Source organism: Oncorhynchus gorbuscha, linkage group LG13, assembly GCF_021184085.1.
Source record: "Oncorhynchus gorbuscha isolate QuinsamMale2020 ecotype Even-year linkage group LG13, OgorEven_v1.0, whole genome shotgun sequence".
Classification (NCBI taxonomy): domain Eukaryota; kingdom Metazoa; phylum Chordata; class Actinopteri; order Salmoniformes; family Salmonidae; genus Oncorhynchus; species Oncorhynchus gorbuscha.
Window position 1 is genome coordinate 93,693,599 of NC_060185.1, and position 20,554 is coordinate 93,714,152.

Sequence of the window (20,554 nt, forward strand, 5' to 3'; positions counted from 1 at the left end):
CTACAATGTGATTTTCTGGATTTTTTCCCCTCATTTTGTCTGTCATATTTGAAGTGTACCTATGATGAAAATTACATGCCTATCTCATCTTGTTAAGTGGGAGAACTTGCACAATTGGTGGCTGACTAAATACTTTTTTGCCCCACTGTATAGGGCAGGTAGTCAAGGAGGTGATGGAGTCCAGGTGAATCTGGCGCAGTAACGATGGTGACAGGTGTGCGCCTAACGAGCAGCCTGGTGATCTAGATGCTGGAGAGGGAACACACGTGATTGTCAGGTAGTCAATCTTAGTCTTGTGATGCTTTGCCTGTTTGATGGCTCGTCGGAGGCCATAGTGGGACTTCTTATAAACGTCTGGATTAGTGTCCTGCTCCTTGAAAGGGTCAGCTCTAGCGTTTAGCTCAGTGCGGATGTTGTCTGTAATTCATTGGCTTCTGGTTGAGGTATGTACGTACAGTCACTGTGGGGATGATGTCATCGATGCACTTATTGAAGAAGCCGGTGACTCCTCAATTTTATTGGATGAATCCCAGAACATATTCCAGTCTGTGCTAGCGAAACAGTCCTGTATTGTCTGCTTCAGTGGACCACAGATCACAGCATCTGCTGATGTACGATTATGATCATTTTTCTTTACAATATATTTTTTTACACAAGCTGCTCATGGGCAATTCCACAAGAACAGAGTGATGCTGAGACTCAGATTTTTCATTTTAAAATGTATGTGCAATAAAGACAAATCATTGCGAAGTTAAACAAATCATACAACCCTATGCACAAGGACTGCTTTTAATTATTATTATTAAATATGATTATTCACAGAACATTTGAGATAAAACACATTTTTATAGTATTTTTTTTGGTTTTATTTGTTATTTTCTGCACTTTGAGATTATTTTATATAATAAAGTGTTTTACAAATGTAATAAATTATTATTATTATTATTTACTTAAAGAGCAGTGCAGATTCTGGTAACAGAATGACAGCACAAACCGTCATTCTGTTACCAAACTTTGCATCTGCACTGTTCTTTAAGCAAATGTGTTTTTGTAAAATGTTCTGTGGAAATTAAAAGTCATCATTTAAAAGTCATAATTTTACATAGAATTGTGTATGTTTCCAATCGTCGGCTTTTGTTTGACATACTAAGATGTTTCACTTTAAAACGTATCAGCATCACTCTATTAACATGGAATCATAGCCCTCATTTGAAGAAGACTCGTGACAAAGTGTAAAATAGAAGAAGAAGAAACAGATGATGAAGAACATTTGAGAGTCGTATCACTCATTTGGCGGAGGGATATGCGCTCCGCCTCCCAGTCTACTTGACGCTGGGACAGATGAGTCGGGAGAGTTTAGGCGAAGGCTTTGGAGGGGGAGAAAAAGTCACACAAAAAAGTAAACCCCCCCCCCCGGCTTTAAATAGAGAAAAGTACTAAAGGAAGCGACCAGCCTGCCTCAATTCTTGAAAGGTATGCGATGAAATGATAGCACTAGATAAGCATGTTTCCATGGGTAGGCGACACAATTACCAAGTTTTAATCAGTAAAGCTAGGCTTGGGGACTTTTCCAGAGAGAGCTAGCTGGAGAAAGTGATTGAAAAAGTTATCTCTTTGAATGGTCGGAGAAGGAGAACCTAGCTAGTTAGCTAGGAATTTGGGGGGTGTGGGATAAAGACGATATTTGCGGGTCGAAATAGGACGTGTTTTCGTTAACGTGAGCCATATAAAACCCACACGAACAACGTTTGATTGTACCGTCAATTCGGTTCAACTCGGTAACCCAACTGGCCGACTTACTTCACTTGTAGCGTGTCGAGCTAGCTAACGGGAGCTACTTGGCTAAGTTTAGCTAACGAATTAGCGAAATGGATATAAAAATTCATATTTTCCACTCTTAGCCATAATTACTTAAACTTAGCTATACATACGTAAAATTATTAATGAAGAATATCTGAAAAACGAAATACACATGGCCGGCTAGCTAGCTATGTGTATTGAATCAAATTGAAAACTTACTAGTTTACTGTAATGTTACTGTAATGTCTACGTTGGAAGTTGGCTACTTTGTTCAACGTCGACAAAAAAAGGTGTCTTCCAGGGAATCGGGACATGTTGTGTTGATTTCAAGCTTCAGTGGTTTAATGGTTGTGATTATGGGTCGAGTATCACCTTGGGTGGGGATGGGGAGACATCTCATGCTTAGTTACCAGAAACATGCCAGAGCATGGCCATGTCAGATTTGTCTCAACGTTCAGTATTTATTTCTTTCTCAAGTCTGTTGAATGTTGCTATACATTTTGCTGAGCTTTCTCAGCTTCATCTCAACAAGATTATGTTGTTCTGCCCAATGGTGATTGAAGTGAGGCACTCTCCAAACCTGGTACCCATGGTGATGGTCAAAAACTCTTCATCCAGACACTGTTTGTGTTGTTGCTTCCTGGCCCTGCTTACAAGGACAGCCAGCCAGGCAGGAAAAGACTTAGGTGTGAAGTGATTTTATCAGTCACTGGACTCGGGGCTCTGTGCACCTCGTTTCCTGTCGTTAATGTTATTGTATTGCTGTCATCGCTCACTTGGCATTACAGCCTCGCAGCAACAGAAACCAGACAGGCTGTGTCCAGAGAGCTTGCTTACCAAGTTATCCATAGATTCATGAATGAAACACCTACATGGATCTGTAGAGAGTCTGTGAATAGCCTAGCTAGTATCTGCTACATTTTGTTGTCCTTGTATTCCCTGCCATCTCACTTCTTCACACATGGAAAGCTCACAATTTTTGTCCTGTGTTGACTGAAGTGTAGGGTATATTTCATGCCCTATAGGACTCCACTATTGCTTTTTTCCCTATTGTAACAATGAAACATGAAGCTCTAAACTGCCTGGTGCTGTTGGACAGCTGTGTGCCGTAAGAGAAGGAATATGATGAGAAAGGAGCTTTCAGTGGCCTCATATCCTCTCTGCTAGGGCTGTTTTCAACAGCTGTGCAGCAATGCCTGTATTTTCTGTCTTTCTCTCTGTCCACCCAGTATGGCTGTCCCAGACAAAAAAAAAATCTTGGTCGACCGAGGGGAGTCTGTTCTTTCAACCAATCGATTCGACCAATTAAAAATAATAATAATAATGGTTTTCCATATGTAGACACACCCTGTGTTTGAATAAAATCAACTATATGTAGGCTACTGAGCAAGTCTGATGCTTTAAGCACTGCGAATTGAAAATGAAGACTCAAATGACTAAAGAGGGAGCCAGAGATCAATATAGCAAATAAACCTCTTCCCGATCCTCCTGCTGCTGCTGGCCTCTGCAGATTCTGCCTTTTATGTTCCTGCAGTTGCCGGTAATAGGCAACTGAGTGCCAAGTTAACGTAGCATTTTCGCTGGTCTGTGTGTCAGTTATGATTTTCATATGCACATTTTCGTGGAACAGTTTAATTTATAGTCTTCATAGCTCAAAATCAATGGCATGTGGTTAATCAAAATTCTATTTAAATGTAACGTCTGTTGCCATTGGCAATATGTAAAAGTAGCCTACATAAAGCCAACAAATAATAACTTTGCAGCTAACAGGTAGAAAATAGCCTGATTTTTCTTTTAAAAATAGAAGAAAAAAATCCTATAAATAACCTTGGCCACGCAACGGCCTGTCTTCACGGAACCTGAAACATTGTATGAACTATTAACACCAGTGTGTCCCAGACAGACACAGCTGTAGGCTATTTGTGCAAGGGATAAGAAGTAATCAGGTAGGCCTATTTTATGACGTTTCCACCGGATCAGAGCGTGACACCCCCCCCCCCCCCATTTCAATGCTGGGTGGTCATCGAAGGGGTAAGAGAGCTGGAAAGATTTGTCAAATAGGCTACGTTGAGGAACTATTGTCATTCTCAATGGGTGTACAGACCGACTTAGTTTACTTGCCAGTTTTTGAGGTAAAGAAAACACTACATTGAGAAGCTCCACAACTCATTAGTGGTGGTGCGTTAAGCCAATCCAGAAACAGTATCAGATCCCCAAATTGACACATTTTTATCGGCCTACATTTGCACGCGGGCCAGGTAGCCGATGGGCGTAGAAGTAGGCCTAATCAGGTGCACATCCTTACTCAAGATTGACAGGAGCGCTCCAAACAAAAGACCACTAATAAATTAACAAGTCATAAATGGAATGAAATAAACTGTAACTTTCCTCACTGGTGTGCCATCCCTGCGCCCTCCACTATAGACTAGTCCACTCAGACAGGCATCTAAAAATATTTTTATTTAGAAACTGGGTGGTTCGAGCCCTGAATGCTGACAACTGTGATGTTATCAGACTGTATACCATGGGTTTTGAGAAAATATTTATTTTTACTGCTCTAATTACATTGTTAACCAGTTTATAATAGCAATAAGACACCTCAGGGGTTTGTGATATATGGCCAATATACCACGGCTAAGGGCTGTGTCCAGGCACTCCACATTGCCTTGTGTCTAAGAACAGCCCTTAGCCGTGGTAAATTGGCCATAACCCACACCCCCTCATGCCTTATTACTTAAATATTTGCCACTGTTCGACAAAAAAACATCTTTGTCGACCAACTCTTTGGTCCTTAAAAAGCGGCTGTATGTGAAATATTGTCTGCTATAGGTTGGTAAATGACACAACTGCATGATGACTTTTGTTTCCAACATTAGTGCTGTTTTCCTAAGCAAGTCAAATCCGCTAAGTGTTTTGTTTCCTTGCCACGATACTAAGGAGTATGGTGATACTGGTATCGTCCCGGTCTTAGATCAAATCAAATGAAAATGTATTTGTCACATACACCTGGTTAGCAGATGTTAATGCGAGTGTAGCGAAATGCTTGTGCTTCTAGTTCAGACCATGCAGTAATATCTAACAACTAACCTAACAATTCCACAATTACTACCTTATACACACCCATGTAAAGGGATAAAGAATATGTACATAAAGATATATGAATGAGTGATGGTACAGAATGGCAAGATGCAGTAGATGGTATCGAGTACAGTATATACATATGAGATGAGTAATGTAGGGTATTTAAACATAAAAGTGGCATAGTTTAAAGTGGCTAGTGATACATTTATTACATAAAGATGGCAAGATGCAGTAGATGATATCGAGGACAGTATATACATATGAGATGAGTAATGTAGGGTATGTAAACATTATATTAAGTCACATTATGTCACCTGATCTGAGGATTCTGTTGTGCAATATATTTCCCACAGCTTCTCTTATTTTTCCCCATCCAGGTTCCACACTAGACCTTTACCCAGGCTCTGGCCACCTCATCATATGGTACGGACCTAACCAGAGGGAGAAGAGGAGAGATAATTGGTCCTTTTCCTATTTATGCCTATTGACTAGCTACGTTTGTAAATCCTCTGGGCTGTTGTGTCCCAGAGGCCTGATCTCAGCTGAACTTGTTCCCCGAACTGCACTCCCCTCAGTGGGGTTGGTTGTGACCCAGCTCCAAGGTACCTCCCACCTCACGACAGGCTTTCCTTTCCTGAGCAGCAGCAGCTGTGTCCTGCCTGCGTCCTGCCTCTATTTCCTGTCCTTGGTGTGCAAGGCTAAGCCTCCTCTCTACACTCCCCTTCCCCAAACACCCACACACTCTCCCTGTTGTACACGATCCAAGAAGAGGACCCTTAACTTCCTGGTACATTTCTCTCCCTCCCTCCACTCCTTCTCACCCTGGACAGCAGCACCATGACCTCTATGTCCAGCCTGTTCTCCTTCACCAGTCCAGCTGTGAAGCGTCTGCTGGGGTGGAAGCAGGGGGACGAGGAGGAGAAATGGGCTGAGAAGGCTGTTGACGCTCTGGTCAAGAAACTGAAGAAGAAGAAGGGAGCCATGGAGGACCTGGAGAAAGCCCTCAGTAGCCCAGGACAACCCAGTGAGTGACCTGTCTGTCTGTAGTGTACTGTGTCTGTGTGTGCGGTGTCATACTTGGTCCATTTCAGGCCAGGTGTGTGTGTCTCTGGATCATAGAGTATTCTAGATGACTAAGAGAGCGATCATCATAATACTTGGTCCATTTCTGTGTGTGTGTCTCTCTGTCTGTATTCTAGATGACTGTCATCATAATACTTGGTCCATTTCTCTCTCTGTGTGTGTGTGTGTGTGTGTGTGTGTGTGTGTGTGTGTGTGTGTGTGTGTCTCTCTGGATCATAGAGTATTCTAGATGACTAAGAGAGCGATCATCATAATACTTGGTCCATTTCAGGCCAGGTGTGTGTGTGTGTGTCTCTCTCTCTAGATCATAGAGTATTCTAGATGACTAAGAGCGATCATCATAATACTTGGTCCAGATATTTTCTCACCTTTCCCTAAAACCCGTCTCTCTCCTGCCCTGCCAGGTAAGTGTGTGACCATTCCTCGGTCTCTGGACGGTCGTCTCCAGGTGTCTCACAGGAAGGGTCTCCCCCACGTAATCTACTGCAGAGTGTGGAGGTGGCCCGACCTACAGTCTCACCACGAGCTCAAACCTCTGGAGGTGTGTGACTACCCCTTCGGCTCCAAGCAGAAGGAGGTCTGCATTAACCCCTACCACTACAAGAGAGTAGAGAGCCCAGGTACGCCATGTGTTCATTCCCATTACAGTATTGACTCAATCTAATGCATTGCTAGACCTTAGTCTAAAAGTGTGATTAAATTGTGGCTGTTGTCCACGTCTTTCAACAAGAAATGTGTAGGACACAGTAAGGCTAATCTGTCTTAAGTTACCGTTTAAGTTAAGTGAAGGAGAGTACGGACTATTCACGCTACATATAGATTAGTTTCCAATAAATATCCCTCAAGGTGATTTCATCAAAACAATATGGGACATTCTGGCTGCTTCCTTAGAGATAGGAAGTGTTCTCTTGTCTCCTCGTGAGTGACGTGATATCTACCCTTGAATTGGTTAATGTAGAGCTGTCAGTCAGGGAGGGGGAGGAGCAGAGCACAGTACAAGGACTTTCAAAATGACCCGATCAATAGGATCTACATCATAGTATATTGTTTGTTCAAATGTGAAGGCTAGATGCAAGTCCTTTCAATGGACATGCACGACAGTCCCAAATGACGACCGGTCATGCTGATGAGAACACATGTTTTCACTGGTTTCAGATTAAATACTGTAGTGTCTCAAGGTTTCTTTTTAAAGTCTCTTCAATGTATATATTAAAAAAAAATCTTCTCCACCAGTGCTGCCTCCGGTGTTGGTGCCTCGCCACAGTGAGTTCAACCCCCAACACAGCCTCCTGGTCCAGTTCAGGAACATGACTCACAACGAGCCCCACATGCCTCTGAACGCCACCTTCCCAGAGTCCTTCCAGCAGCACAGCGGGGGCAGCGGCTCCTCCTTCCCAATCTCCCCCAACTCCCCCTACCCTTCCTCCCCAGCCTCCAGCGGAGGGGTGGGCACCTACCCCAACTCTCCTGCCAGCTCCGGGCCCTCCAGCCCCTTCCAGCTTCCAGGTAGATGTCAGTATTCACTCCTATCATATATCGTGCACCTATGTGTTTATTGATAGTCTGTTACCATGGCTGCTATTACAACATAATATGTTGTTAGCTTATGTCATATATTCACACTTGTACACTTCACCTGGTCTCACACTGCCATTTGACCTCTGAGAATGTAAAAAAAAAAGTGTTTTTCTGGTGAAAATGTGATTTTAGAAATCAGTGGAGGACAATTTGGTTTGATTTCTAACAGTTTGGGATGATGGTCCATGATACAAACCAGGGTCCTCTGACAGCCAGGGAGAACAATCAAAATGCCAACTAAAGATTTGTAAGTCGCTCTGGATAAGAGCGTCTGCTAAATGACTTAAATGTAAATGTAAAGAGTGTCACAAAGCCTGGCATCAGGTTGACTGTCAGTCACTGTGCTCATCGCTGGGCCCAACATAGCTCCTATTCTAGTGTGTGTATATATACAGTTGAATTTACATACACCTTAGCCAAATACATTTAAACTCAGTTTTTCCACAATTCCTGACATTTAATCCTAGGAAAAATTCCTCGTCTTAGGTCAGTTAGGATCACCACTTTATTTTACGAATGTAAAATGTCAGAATAATAGTAATAATATAATAATAGTGATTTATTTCAGCTTTTATTTCTTTCATCACATTCCCAGTGGGTCAGAGGTTCACATACACTCAATTATTATTTGGTAGCATTGCCTTTTAAATTGTTTAACTTGGGTCAAATGTTTCGGGTAGCTTCCCACAAAAAGTTCTGTGAATTTTGGCCCATTCCTCCTGACAGCTGGTGTAACTGAGTCAGGTTTGTAGGACTCCTTGCTCACACACGCCTTTTCAGTTCTGCCCACAAATGTTCTATAGGATTGAGGTCAGGGCTTGTCCTTAAGCCATTTTGACACAACTTTCAAAGTATGTTTGGGGTCATTGTCCATTTGGAAGACCCATTTGCGACCAAGCTTTAATTTCCTGACTGATGTCTTGAAATGTTGCTTCAATATATCCACGTAATTTTCCTCCCTCAATATGCCATCTATTTTGCGAAGTGAACCAGTCCCTCCTGCAGCAAAGCACCCCCACAACATGAAAGCACCCCCACAACCCCTGTGCTTCACAGTTGGGATGGTGTTCTTCAGCTTGCAAGCCTCCCCCTTTTTCCTCCAAACATAACAATGGTCATTATGGCCAAACAGTTCTATTTTTGTTTCATCAGACCAGAGGACATTTCCCCAAAAGTACGATCTTTGTCCCCATGTGCAGATGCAAACCATAGTCTGGCTTTTTTATGGCGGTTTTGGAGCAGTGGCTTCATTGCTGAGCTGCCTTTCAGGTTATGTCGATATAGGACTCGTTTTACTGTCGATATAGATATTTTTGTACTTGTTTCCTCCAGCATCTTCACAAGGTACTTTGCTGTTGTTCTGGGATTGATTTGCATTTTTAGCACAAGTACGTTCATCTCTAGGCGATCGAACGCGTCTCCTTCCTGAGCGGTATGACAGCTGTGTGGTCCCATGGTGTTTATACTTGCATACTATTGTTTGTACAGATGAACGTGGTACCTTCAGGTGTTTGGAAGTTGTGCCCAAGGATGAACCAGATTTGTGGAGGTCTACAAAAAATTCTGAGGTCTTGACTGATTTCTTTAGATTTTCCCACAATGTCAAGCAAAGAGGCACAGAGTTTGAAGGTAGGCCTTGAAATACATCCACAGGTTCACCTCCAATGGACTCAAATGATGTCAATTAGCCTATCAGAAGCTTCTAAACCCATGACATCATTTTCAGGAATTTTCCAAGGCACAGTCAACTTATTGTATGTAAACTTCTGACCCACTGGAATTGTGATACAGTGAAATAATCTGACTAAACAAGTGTTGGAAAAATTACTTGTCATGCGTGAAGTAGATGTCCTAACTGACTCGCCAAAACTATAGTTTCTTAATAAGAAATTTGTGAAGTGGTTGAAAAACTAGTTTTAATGAGTGTATGTAAACTTCCGACTTCAACTATATATCCCCAGCCAGTGAGATTTGCTGATGAAAAGATGCATGGGCCGCTGGCAGCATGGAAAGTAGCCTTTTGTCTTAATTGTGGTGAATTACCCCCAGTGTTGAATCACTGCAGTGCTAGAGTGCTGTCACTTCTATGTGCTACCCAGACCAGTCTTTTACACTGCTTCTACTTTCTGTTTAGAATTTATGCATAGTCACTTTAACTCTACCTACATGTACATATTACCTCAACTAACCGGTGCCCCCGCACATTGACTCTGTACCGGTACCCCCTGTATATAGCCTCCACATTGACTCTGTACCGTAATACCCTGTATATAGCCTCCACATTGACTCTGTACCGTAATACCCTGTATATAGCCTCCACATTGACTCTGTACCGTAATACCCTGTATATAGCCTCCACATTGACTCTGTACCGTAATACCCTGTATATAGCCTCCACATTGACTCTGTACCGTAATACCCCATGTATATAGCCTCCACATTGACTCTGTACCGTAATACCCCCTGTATATAGCCTCCACATTGACTCTGTACCGTAATACCCCCTGTATATAGCCTCCACATTGACTCTGTACCGTAATACCCCCTGTATATAGCCTCCACATTGACTCTGTACCGTAATACCCCCTGTATATAGCCTCCACATTGACTCTGTACCGTAATACCCTGTATATAGCCTCCACATTGACTCTGTACCGGTACCCCCTGATTATAGCCCCGGTTAATTGAGGTAATGTGTACATGTAGGTAGAGTTAAAGTGACTATGCATTGGTGTAAAAGAGTGGATGGGGGGGCAATGCAAATAGTCTGGGTAGCCATTTGATTAGATGTTCAGGAGTCTTATGTCTTGGGGGTAGAAGCTGTTTAGAAGCCTCTTGGACCGAGACTTGGCACTCCGGTACCACTTGCCGTGCGGTAGCAGAGAGAACAGTATATGACTAGGGTGGCTGGAGTCTTTGACAATTTTTGGGGGCCTTCCTCTGATACCGCCTGGTATAGAGGTCCTGGATGTCAGGAAGCTTGGCCCCAGTGATGTACTGGGCCTTACTCACTACCCTCTGTAGCGCCTTAGTCAGATGCCGAGCAGTTGCCATACCAGGTGGTGATGCAACGTCAGGATGCTCTGGTGAAGCTGTCAAAAAAATTTCCAATCTCCTGAGGGGGAATAGGTTTTGTTGTGCCCTCTTCACAACTGTTTTTGTGTGCTTGGACCATGTTAGTTTGTTGATGTGGACACCAAGGAACTTGAACCTCTCAACATGGTCCACTACAGCCCCGTCGATGAGAATGGGGGCGTGCTCGATCCTCCTTTTCCTCTAGTCCACAATCATCTCGTTTGTCTTGAAAACGTTGAGGGATAGGTTGTTATTGGCCCCACACGGCCAGGTCTCTGACCTCCTCCCTATAGGCTGTCTCATCGTTGTCGGTGATCAGGCTGTCCACTGTTGTGTCATCGGCAAACTTAATGATAGTGTTTGAGTCATGCCTGGCCATGCAGTCATGAGTGAACAGGGAGTACAGAAGGGGACTGAGCACGCATCCCTGAGTGGCCCCTGTGTTAAGGATCAGCTTGGCCGGAGGGAGATGTTTAGTCCCCGGGTTCTTAGCTTATTGATGAGCTTTGAGGGCACTAGGGTGTTGAACTCTGAGCTGTAGTCAATGAATTACATTCTCACAAAGGTGTTCCTTTTGTCCAGGTGGGAAAGGGCAGTGTGGAGTGCAATAGAGATTGCATCATCTGTTAGGGCGCTATGTAAATTGGATTGGGTCTAGGGTTTCTGGGATAATGGTGTAGATGTGAGCCATGACCATCCTTTCAAAGCACTTCATGGCTACAGACGGGAGTGCTACGGGTCGGTAGTCATTTAGGGAGGTTGCCTTAGTCCCTGTGTCCAAGGACGTTATGGGGGTCTGCTTTAAACATGTTGGTATTACAGACTCCGACAGGGAGAGGTTGAAAATGTCAGTGAAGACACTTGCCAGTTGGTCAGCGCATGCTCGAAGTACACGTCCTGGTAATCCGTCTGGCCCTGCGGCCTTCTGAATGTTGACCTGTTTAAAGGTCTTACTCACATTGGCTGCGGATCACATGATTATACCGTCGTCTGGAGACAGCTGGTGCTCTCATGCATGTTTCAGTGTAATTTGCCTTGGAGCAAGCATAGAAGTAGTTTAGCTCTTCTGATAGGCTCCTGTCACTGGGCAGCTCTCGACTGTGATTCCCTTCAGTCTGTAATGGTTTGCAAACCCTGCCACATCCGACGAGTGTCGGAGCCTGTGTAGTACGATTCGCTCTTAGTCCTGTATTGGCGCTTTGCCTGTTTGATGGTTCGTCGTAGGGCATAGAAGGATTTCTTACATTTCCGGGTTAGAGTCCCTGCTCCTTGAAAGTGGCAACTCTACCCTTTAGCTCAGTGCGGATGTTGCCTGTAATCTATGGCTTCTGGTTGGAGTATGTACGTACAGTCACTGGGTGGATGACGTCCTTGATGCACTTCTTGATAAAGCCAGTGACTGATGTGGTGTAGTACTCGATGCCATTGGAAGAATCCCGGAACATAAAACCAGTCTGTGCTAGCACAACAGTCCTGTATCTTCACATCTGCTTCATCTGACCACTTTTTTATTTATTTTTTGGTGCTTGGTCTGTAGGAAGACCAGTCTTCTCATTAGAAAACATTACCAACAGTCCCCACCCATACCCCACTTGAAAGGTTTCTCAATTTCAGTCTTCATCAGTGGTTGTGTAATACAACACTTATGGGACTGTGCATACATTAGTGTTTCATGTGGCGGATGTGTGTGAAACCCTACACCTGTTTCCGGGTAGAGAAAGATCCTGTGGTGGCGGATGGGTTTTTAACTCCTCTTGGGAGTTGTCCATCCGTGTGTGTGTATGTGTCTTGTGTGTGTGTGGACAGCCATTTGTCATTAGCTGCATCTGGTCTCTTAACTATCTGTCCATTGTGGTGTTCTTCTCCAGCTGATACCCCGCCCCCGGCTTACATGCCCCCTGACGAGCAGATGGGACAGGAGGGGTCCATGGAGACCAGCAGCAGCGGGCCCAGGAACATGCCGAGTGGGGGTGAGGAGTCTGACCTTACACTTTATGATGTTTTTACTTCTACTTTAATCAATTGGGAATTCCTGATTCCTGACATCATATCCTTCATTCATTGGAACTGATTTATCCTAATTGTCTACGTTGACCTGATCACATGGCAGTCAATACAAACTGAAATCCTACTGTTCCCTGAAGGAGAGAAACGAGGTACAACATACGAGAGTGCGACTCCCCGTAGTGACTTCGGTTGAAGGATCTATACTGATCAACAATATAAACCCAGCATGTAAAGGGTTGGTTTCATGAGCTAAAATGAAAGATAAAAGCTGATTTCGCTCAAATCTGTTTAAATCCTTGTGCAGATAAGCTGATTTCGCTCAAATTTGTTTACATCCCTGTGCATTTCACCTTTGCCAAGCTAATCCATCCACCTGACAGGTGTGGCATATCAAGAAGCTGACTAAACAGCTGAATCATTCCATAGGTGCACCTTGTGCTGGGGGAGAATAAAAGGCCACTCTAAAATGGGCAGGTTTGTAACCCAGTTGGAACAGGGACAACAGCTTATAATTTTAGAGGTTAAACATGGACAGGTTTTCAAACGTGAGACTGTATAGCCTGGATGAAGTCAGACCCCTTATAGATGCAGGAAAGAGGTCAATCGAACTGGACTAAAACAATGGAATTGCCATGGAAACGTTTGGGTGGGGGGGAAATCCAGTGTCTCCTCATTGAAAAACTATCCTACCTTTAGGGAATTGTTTACATGCATGTCACACTGTTGAAGTAAAAATCGGACTCTAATGTTTGTATGGATGTAAAGACCAACACATGTTCATGTCAACACCAATGAACTGCATTACAGTAAAAATAAAATAAAAAACACCACCGATTTCTGTATGCTAGCTATGCTAAACACCTTATACGGATGGGAATTAGCATTTAGCAGCCACTTCTTCTAAACATGAAAGGAGACAACTACTACATTAGGGCGTGTGCTGAGTAGTTGGACCAAACGAGTCTTGTAACAGAAATGGGCAATTTTCTGGAGACTATTTATGATCACTGATAATTACAAAACGACTTTCTCATGTCAGTCAGTCAGTCGTATTAAGGTTTTACGTGGTCTAATTAACTCAACTGGCTAGTTTACCTGTCTAAAGAGAAGGTGGGCTGTACGTTGATCCTGCTGCTCTGATTGGATAGAGTGACGCTGTATTTCTCTGCCCACTCGCTTCATAATTACACCCCTATCACTTTTTTTCGCTAATGTTTTCGGTCTGATCATTTAGTTTACTGCTGCCTGTTACTGTAATGCATCACATGGCGAGGACGTTTGCTATCAAGCTATCGATGTGCATAATAGCTAATAATATATAATATAATATATGCCATTTAGCAGACGCTTTTATCCAAAGCGACTTACAGTCATGTGTGCATACATTCTACGTATGGGTGGTCCCGGGGATCGAACCCACTACCCTGGCGTTACAAGCGCCATGCTCTACCAACTGAGCTACAGAAGGACCACCCATAATAAGCAGGGCAAGGGTATGTAAACGAGGATGATTAATCTGACAAAGTTAGCAGCGAGATTGCGCATGGAGATATTTTGCCAAAATCTACTTAAAACACTTTGTTTAAAAAAAAAAAAAAAGTATTTTCATCACAACTATCATCCTATCCGACTTAACTTTTCAATTTCCGGATATGATTATGAAAACGAGTATGGCCATTGTCTGCACACCCCTATTCTAAATGTTATGCAGCCAAATCGAACTTAAGTAACCACATTTGTGGGCCTGTTACAACGTCTGCGTTCCATTGACCACTTTACCTCTACAACTTCTGCTTTACCTCATCTATGTACACGGGGCTCCGACAATGGCTGACGTAGCACCCCGTTTGGCCGGGACCAAACTGGGCGGGGGGGGGGGGGGGGGCATTGATGTTACTGTAATGTGTTTGTGGAGGGGCTCAGACCCGTGCTAAGGCCCCTCGCTCCAGGGGGGTTACCTGAGCTGAGCACTCGGCGGCTGCTTCCTCATTGATAGGTGCCCGCAAGCCCCAGTCCCTCCAACTCCAGGAATTGGAAATAGAAATGTGATTGCCATAACCTCCGGTGAATGCAGCTCATTGTTATGTATGTTAGCCATGATAAGGCTTCTAGGCGAGCTGTCCTCTGACAGCAGCATGTTCCGTTTAGAATAACCAAGCGATTTAACGCTAGCTACGTTAATACTAAACAAGTGAGCTATCAACGCAATTCCACTGTTAAAGGAAGCCGGAATAGCTAGCCAGTAGCTAGCTTGCCTCTGCAAGTTGGCAAACCTGGCTAGCACGATATGCAGCGCTTGTTCGCTAATTTGGTCTCAGGTCTACTTAAGACCCGGATCACCAAGGTGGGACCTGGACCCTTCTGGGAAAGAGAGTCAAGCGGTGCTTAACCAAGGCAAACTCATGAACCCGGTCGCCCTCTCTCTTCGGATACTTCCCCGTAACCGGGGACAGAGCATACAGGAGCTGGGAGACATTAGACCAGATTGACCCGTAACCGGAGACCGAGCATACAGGAGCTGGGAGACATTCGACCAGATTGACCCGTAACCGGAGACCGAGCATACAGGAGCCGGGAGACATTCGACTAGACCGACCCGTAACCTGAGACAGAGCATACAGGAGCCGTAACTGGGGACAGAGCATACAGGAGCCGGGAGACATTCGACCAGACCGACCCAAACCATTTCCGCGTCCCTCAACTTAGACTCAGCTGAGGTACGGCCACCCGGGAGAGGAAGTCCGTATCGGGACCACCAAGCCCCCTAAAGAATGCTACACAATTGTCAAGAGAACCTGTTGCGGACTAGTAGTGGAACAGTGCCAGCCTTCCCCTAGTCTCGAGCACAAACTGATTGGAGCGAGAGCAGCTTGACCGTACGGCGAGACATACAAGACGATAAACGTGAGGGTTGCAAACCCGTACCCGGGCTTATTTGTGTAACCCCTTGATTCTTGACTGTCACTACTTTGCAGGACTGATACGCACACACAGGATCATCTAGTTCAGACGAGTGCCCTGTGTTATTAGTCTGGCAATAAAACACACAACGTAAGTGTTCAGGTTATCAATTTACATTCCTCCAGCACTGTCTTCACCATAGTCATAAATGAACGACCAACATGGCTATAATAACACAATGTTATCGTATAGTTTTACAAAGAATGCACATCACGAGAACACGTGTTGTATTTTACAGTAACGTGAACCAAGGCTTAAAATACAACCAATCAGCTAGCTTCAAAGATGCCATTAGAAAAAGAAAAAAAATATTCACCACATAAATTACAACATACCTGGCAATTATTATATATATTTTTTATTTATTTTACCTTTAAACAAGACAGTTAAGAACAAATTCTCATTTTCAATGACGGCCTAGGAACAGTGGGTTAACTGCCTTGTTCAGGGACAGAACGACAGATTTGTCAGCTCTGGGATTTGATCTTGCAACCTTCCGGTTACTAGTCCAACGCTCTAACCACTAGGCTACCCTGCCGCCTCTACACTCTAACCACTAGGCTACCCTGCCTCCTCTCCACTCTAACCACTAGGCTACCCTGCCGCCTCTACACTCTAACCACTAGGCTACCCTGCCGCCTCTACACTCTAACCACTAGGCTACCCTGCCGCCTCTACACTCTAACCACTAGGGATAGTTTGATCCGTATACATTCATAAGGCACTTTATACAGTTAGACGAGACAATTATAAAGGATTATAACATGTTATATCCCAAAATGGAATGGAGCTCAACTTTCTACATGCCTTTCATTTTTGATTATGGCGAAGACGGTAACTCAAATATGGCGACACTGGTGAACTTGACACCAGACCAATTGCAGCTTATACCAGGAGAGGCCGTAGTAACATGTAATAAGAGCCTTAAATAGAGACATAACAACATGGAACTTATTCCCCTTTTAGAATGAGAATATACCACCTAGGGACCGTTTAGTTGGTGCACCGCGTGAGACTAGGTCTCGTTTTCCAGTTTTGTTTTAAGGTAGCGTTCACACCGAGGTGATGAGCTGAATAATTGAAGGAATGAATCCAAGCCTCATGTTTATCACCTGTGGAAGGCTTTGGCTCCCAGTGAGGCGCAGATTTCAGTGTCCTCGTCGGGCGTGATTGTCTCAAGGGTGCGACTCCCCCATAATATGTTGTACCGAAGTTGCCTGACTGAAAAGGAACTATGGGCACCACATCATTCATGAATTGATCACATTTTAAATTGTACATTTCAAGATTTACGCATCCATTTTCCTTTACAACAAAGAACGATCCGTGTAGATGTGGAGTACGAGGAACCGAGCCACTGGTCTAGTATTGTGTACTATGAGTTAAACCTCCGCTCTACCTTCTCCCTGTAGATGTGCAGCCAGTGGAGTATGAGGAACCGAGCCACTGGTGCAGTATTGTGTACTATGAGTTGAACAACCGAGTGGGTGAGGCCTACCATGCTTCTTCTACCAGCGTCCTGGTGGACGGCTTCACTGACCCCTCCAACAACAAGAACCGCTTCTGCCTGGGGTTGCTCTCCAACGTCAACCGCAACTCGACCATAGAGAACACACGCCGCCACATCGGCAAAGGTGAGAATAAACACACGCGGTGCCACATCGGCGAAGGTGAACATGGCAACACATTGAGATTAATAGATTAGTTGATGAGGTTGTGAAGATTGAAATTAGAGAGAAAGGGTTTAGAGAAAGTGTGGGGAAGGAATGGTGACAAACATGCATGATATTCAACTAAAACATGCATTTTTATTGATTTGTATTCTGGGTTGTGTTATTTATTTGCTAGGTATTACTGTACTGTTGGAGCTAGAAACACAAGCATTAGATATTACTGTACTGATGGAGCTAGAAACACAATTATTAGATATACTGCACTGTTGGAGCTAGAAACGCATTTGGTATTACTGTACTGTTGGAGCTAGAAACACAGGCATTAGGTATTACTGTACTGATGGAGCTAGAAACACAAGCATTTGATATTACTGTACTGATGGAGCTAGAAACACAAGCATTTGATATTACTGTACTGATGGAGCTAGAAATGCAAGCATTAGATATTACTGTACTGATGGAGCTAGAAACGCAAGCATTAGATATTACTGTACTGATGGAGCTAGAAGCACAAGCATTTTTCTCTTTTCTCTCTCTCCCTCAGGCGTCCACCTGTACTATGTAGGAGGTGAGGTGTATGCAGAGTGTCTGAGTGACACCAGTATCTTCGTTCAGAGTCGTAACTGTAACTATCATCATGGTTTCCACCCCACCACGGTGTGTAAGATCCCTAGTGGCTGCAGTCTGAAGATCTTTAACAACCAGGAATTTGCTCAGCTACTGGCCCAGTCTGTGAACCATGGCTTTGAGGCTGTCTACGAACTGACTAAGATGTGCACCATCCGAATGAGCTTTGTAAAGGTGATATACAATTTACATGTTTATTCAACAATTATATTAGTTTCAGTACTATGTACAGTTCACTGCTTTATGATCTTGTCCATTGATTTAAAAAAAATATATAGATTTTTGTGGAAATAATTTAAAACAGTCATCTTAATTTCATTGAAAAAGCAACTCTGCAATGTTGAGAATAACACTGTGGCGTAACACTGAAATGGAAAACAAGCATTTCTGATTGGACAAATTCGCTGTTTCATTCCTCTTTTTTTTTAACCATTTACTGAATATGACCCATCTTTAACTTTCTCTCTCTCGCTCCCCCCCAACAGGGCTGGGGTGCTGAGTATCACCGACAAGATGTCACCAGCACCCCCTGTTGGATAGAAGTGCACCTTCATGGCCCTCTGCAGTGGCTGGATAAAGTGCTGACACAGATGGGCTCTCCTCTCAACCCCATCTCCTCAGTGTCTTAATGGTCACCCCACAGACCAGACTCTCAACCCCATCTCTTCAGTGTCTTAATGGTCACCCCACAGACCAGACTCTCAACCCCATCTCTTCAGTGTCTTAATGGTCACCCCACAGACCAGACTCTCAACCCCATCTCTTCAGTGTCTTAATGGTCACCCCACAGACCAGACTCTCAACCCCATCTCTTCAGTGTCTTATTGGTTAACCCCATCTCTTCAGTGTCTTATTGGTCCCCTCCCCCAAGACCAGACTCTCAACCCCATCTCTTCAGTGTCTTATTGGTCCCCTCCCCCAAGACCAGACTCTCAACCCCATCTCTTCAGTGTCTTAATGGTCCCCTCCCCCAAGACCAGACTCTCAACCCCATCTCTTCAGTGTCTTACTGGTCCCCTCCCCCAAGACCAGACTCTCAACCCCATCTCTTCAGTGTCCTAATGGTCCCCTCCCCCAAGACCAGCCTCTCAACCCCATCTCCTCAGTGTCTTAATGGTCCCCTCCCCCAAGACCAGACTCTCAACCCCATCTCCTCAGTGTCCTAATGGTCCCCCCACAGACCAGACTCTCAACCCCATCTCCTCAGTGTCCTAATGGTCACCCCACAGACCAGACTCTCAACCCCATCTCCTCAGTGTCCTAATGGTCCCCCACAGACCAGACTCTCAACCCCATCTCCTCAGTGTCCTAATGGTCCCCCCACAGACCAGACTCTCAACCCCATCTCCTCAGTGTCCTAATGGTCCCCCCACAGACCAGACTCTCAACCCCATCTCCTCAGTGTCCTAATGGTCCCCCCACAGACCAGACTCTCAACCCCATCTCTTCAGTGTCTTAATGGTCCCCTCCCCCCAGACCAGACCAGCCAGGCTGGGAGGTTATTTTACACATAAAAAAATAAACAATGTTTTTTTTATTTTTATGTTTTGATGAGTAAAAGGAGATGATAAAAGGCTGAACTGTTTACAGTATCTGGCTGCAGAAGGGTTGTTGAACCCAGAGCAGCAGAATTAAAATAAAGAAAAATGGAGGCTACAAGCAGAAGATTAAAGTAGAGTAGCGGCACAAAATAATGGACAAAGTACTGCTCTGAGTCATCCACTACCAACCATGTGCTCATTCTATTGAGAGTAGTAGGACTGGAAAGCATGTACCTTACTTTATATTTGAAATCGTTTTTTTTTTTAAGGATTTTGCATAAAATATTAGAAAATATTTCTGTTTTTTTAAAACATTTTTTAGTTAAAAAATAATAATAATGAAATGTATATCACTACTACAAATTTACCACAGTCAAATTACTTGTAATTTTACTTTGCAAACTTTTTTTTTTCTTGCCATGTTTTCTAATGCCAGATATTTTACATCTAAGGTATAGATATCATTATGTTTTCTATTAAGACTCCGATCTCAATGTTTCCATTTTATAGTTTCTATCACTAGAAAAACTTGAGTTACTGCCATTTTAAATAAAGTATGTCTAACTGATAACTATGATACGAGTTCATGACTGAATGTTTTGAACAGGTGTCAAACTAGAAACAATCACACTTTTCAGAGGAGAACTCATCAATTAAGTTGTCAATGATGCTGGGTTGGTTCTCTGTACATACCGTATATGTTCTGTATTCATTAACCATCTTTTTTTATTTTTTTATCTTGTGGAGGTAAGTTTCTGTGTAGGGTACAGTTTGGCATTATTCTGATATGACAGAATCAACTTCATTAGCACAAAGTTAACCGGTAATGGGTAACAGTGACTACATGTTTATTCACCTGATTTATATATATATATATATATATATATATTTTAACACTTTTGTGAATACTTGTCTGTTGTCACGACAACTTATTTTGAAAAACAAGCATTGGTGGGTACTTAAGTTGCGATGCTGACATTTTAATGGTGCGGCACTACAGTTCATTACGGTTAATAAAACCCATCATTTGATTGGCACTAGTACGTGGTAGGAAATCAACTTGCCAGACCACCATTGGTAAAATATATATCCCTGTTCATCTATTGGTCCGCGTTGAGTTACCGTATA

General features: G+C 43.6%; 1 protein-coding gene across 3 annotated transcripts; it reads left to right on the top strand.

Moving 5' to 3' along the window:
• The first annotated feature begins 1,321 nt into the window (after positions 1-1,321).
• On the top strand, positions 1,322-20,003 carry smad5 (SMAD family member 5). Of its 3 annotated transcripts, none has more exons than XM_046296175.1 (9): positions 1,322-1,473; positions 5,259-5,905; positions 6,369-6,584; positions 7,198-7,476; positions 12,486-12,587; positions 16,998-17,219; positions 17,803-18,059; positions 18,371-18,516; positions 18,566-20,003. In XM_046296175.1, exons 2-8 carry the CDS (start codon positions 5,719-5,721, stop codon positions 18,512-18,514), a joined length of 1,407 nt encoding a protein of 468 aa, XP_046152131.1. In that variant the 5' UTR covers positions 1,322-1,473; positions 5,259-5,718; the 3' UTR covers positions 18,515-18,516; positions 18,566-20,003. The 3 variants fall into 3 exon arrangements, with proteins under 3 accessions (XP_046152131.1, XP_046152130.1, XP_046152132.1); XM_046296174.1 differs by having other exon boundaries at positions 5,259-5,483; positions 5,712-5,905; positions 18,371-20,003; XM_046296176.1 differs by having other exon boundaries at positions 1,323-1,473; positions 7,198-7,470; positions 18,371-20,003.
• The last annotated feature ends 551 nt before the right edge of the window (positions 20,004-20,554 follow it).

Bases quoted from the DNA above. Each gene is read 5' to 3' on its own strand.
- smad5 (XM_046296175.1), top strand. From the start codon at position 5,719: ATGACCTCTATGTCCAGCCTGTTCTCCTTCACCAGTCCAGCTGTGAAG. The intron at 5,906-6,368 runs GTGAGTGACCTG...CTGCCCTGCCAG, and splicing joins CAGTAGCCCAGGACAACCCA to GTAAGTGTGTGACCATTCCT. The intron at 7,477-12,485 runs GTCAGTATTCAC...GTTCTTCTCCAG, and splicing joins CTTCCAGCTTCCAGGTAGAT to CTGATACCCCGCCCCCGGCT.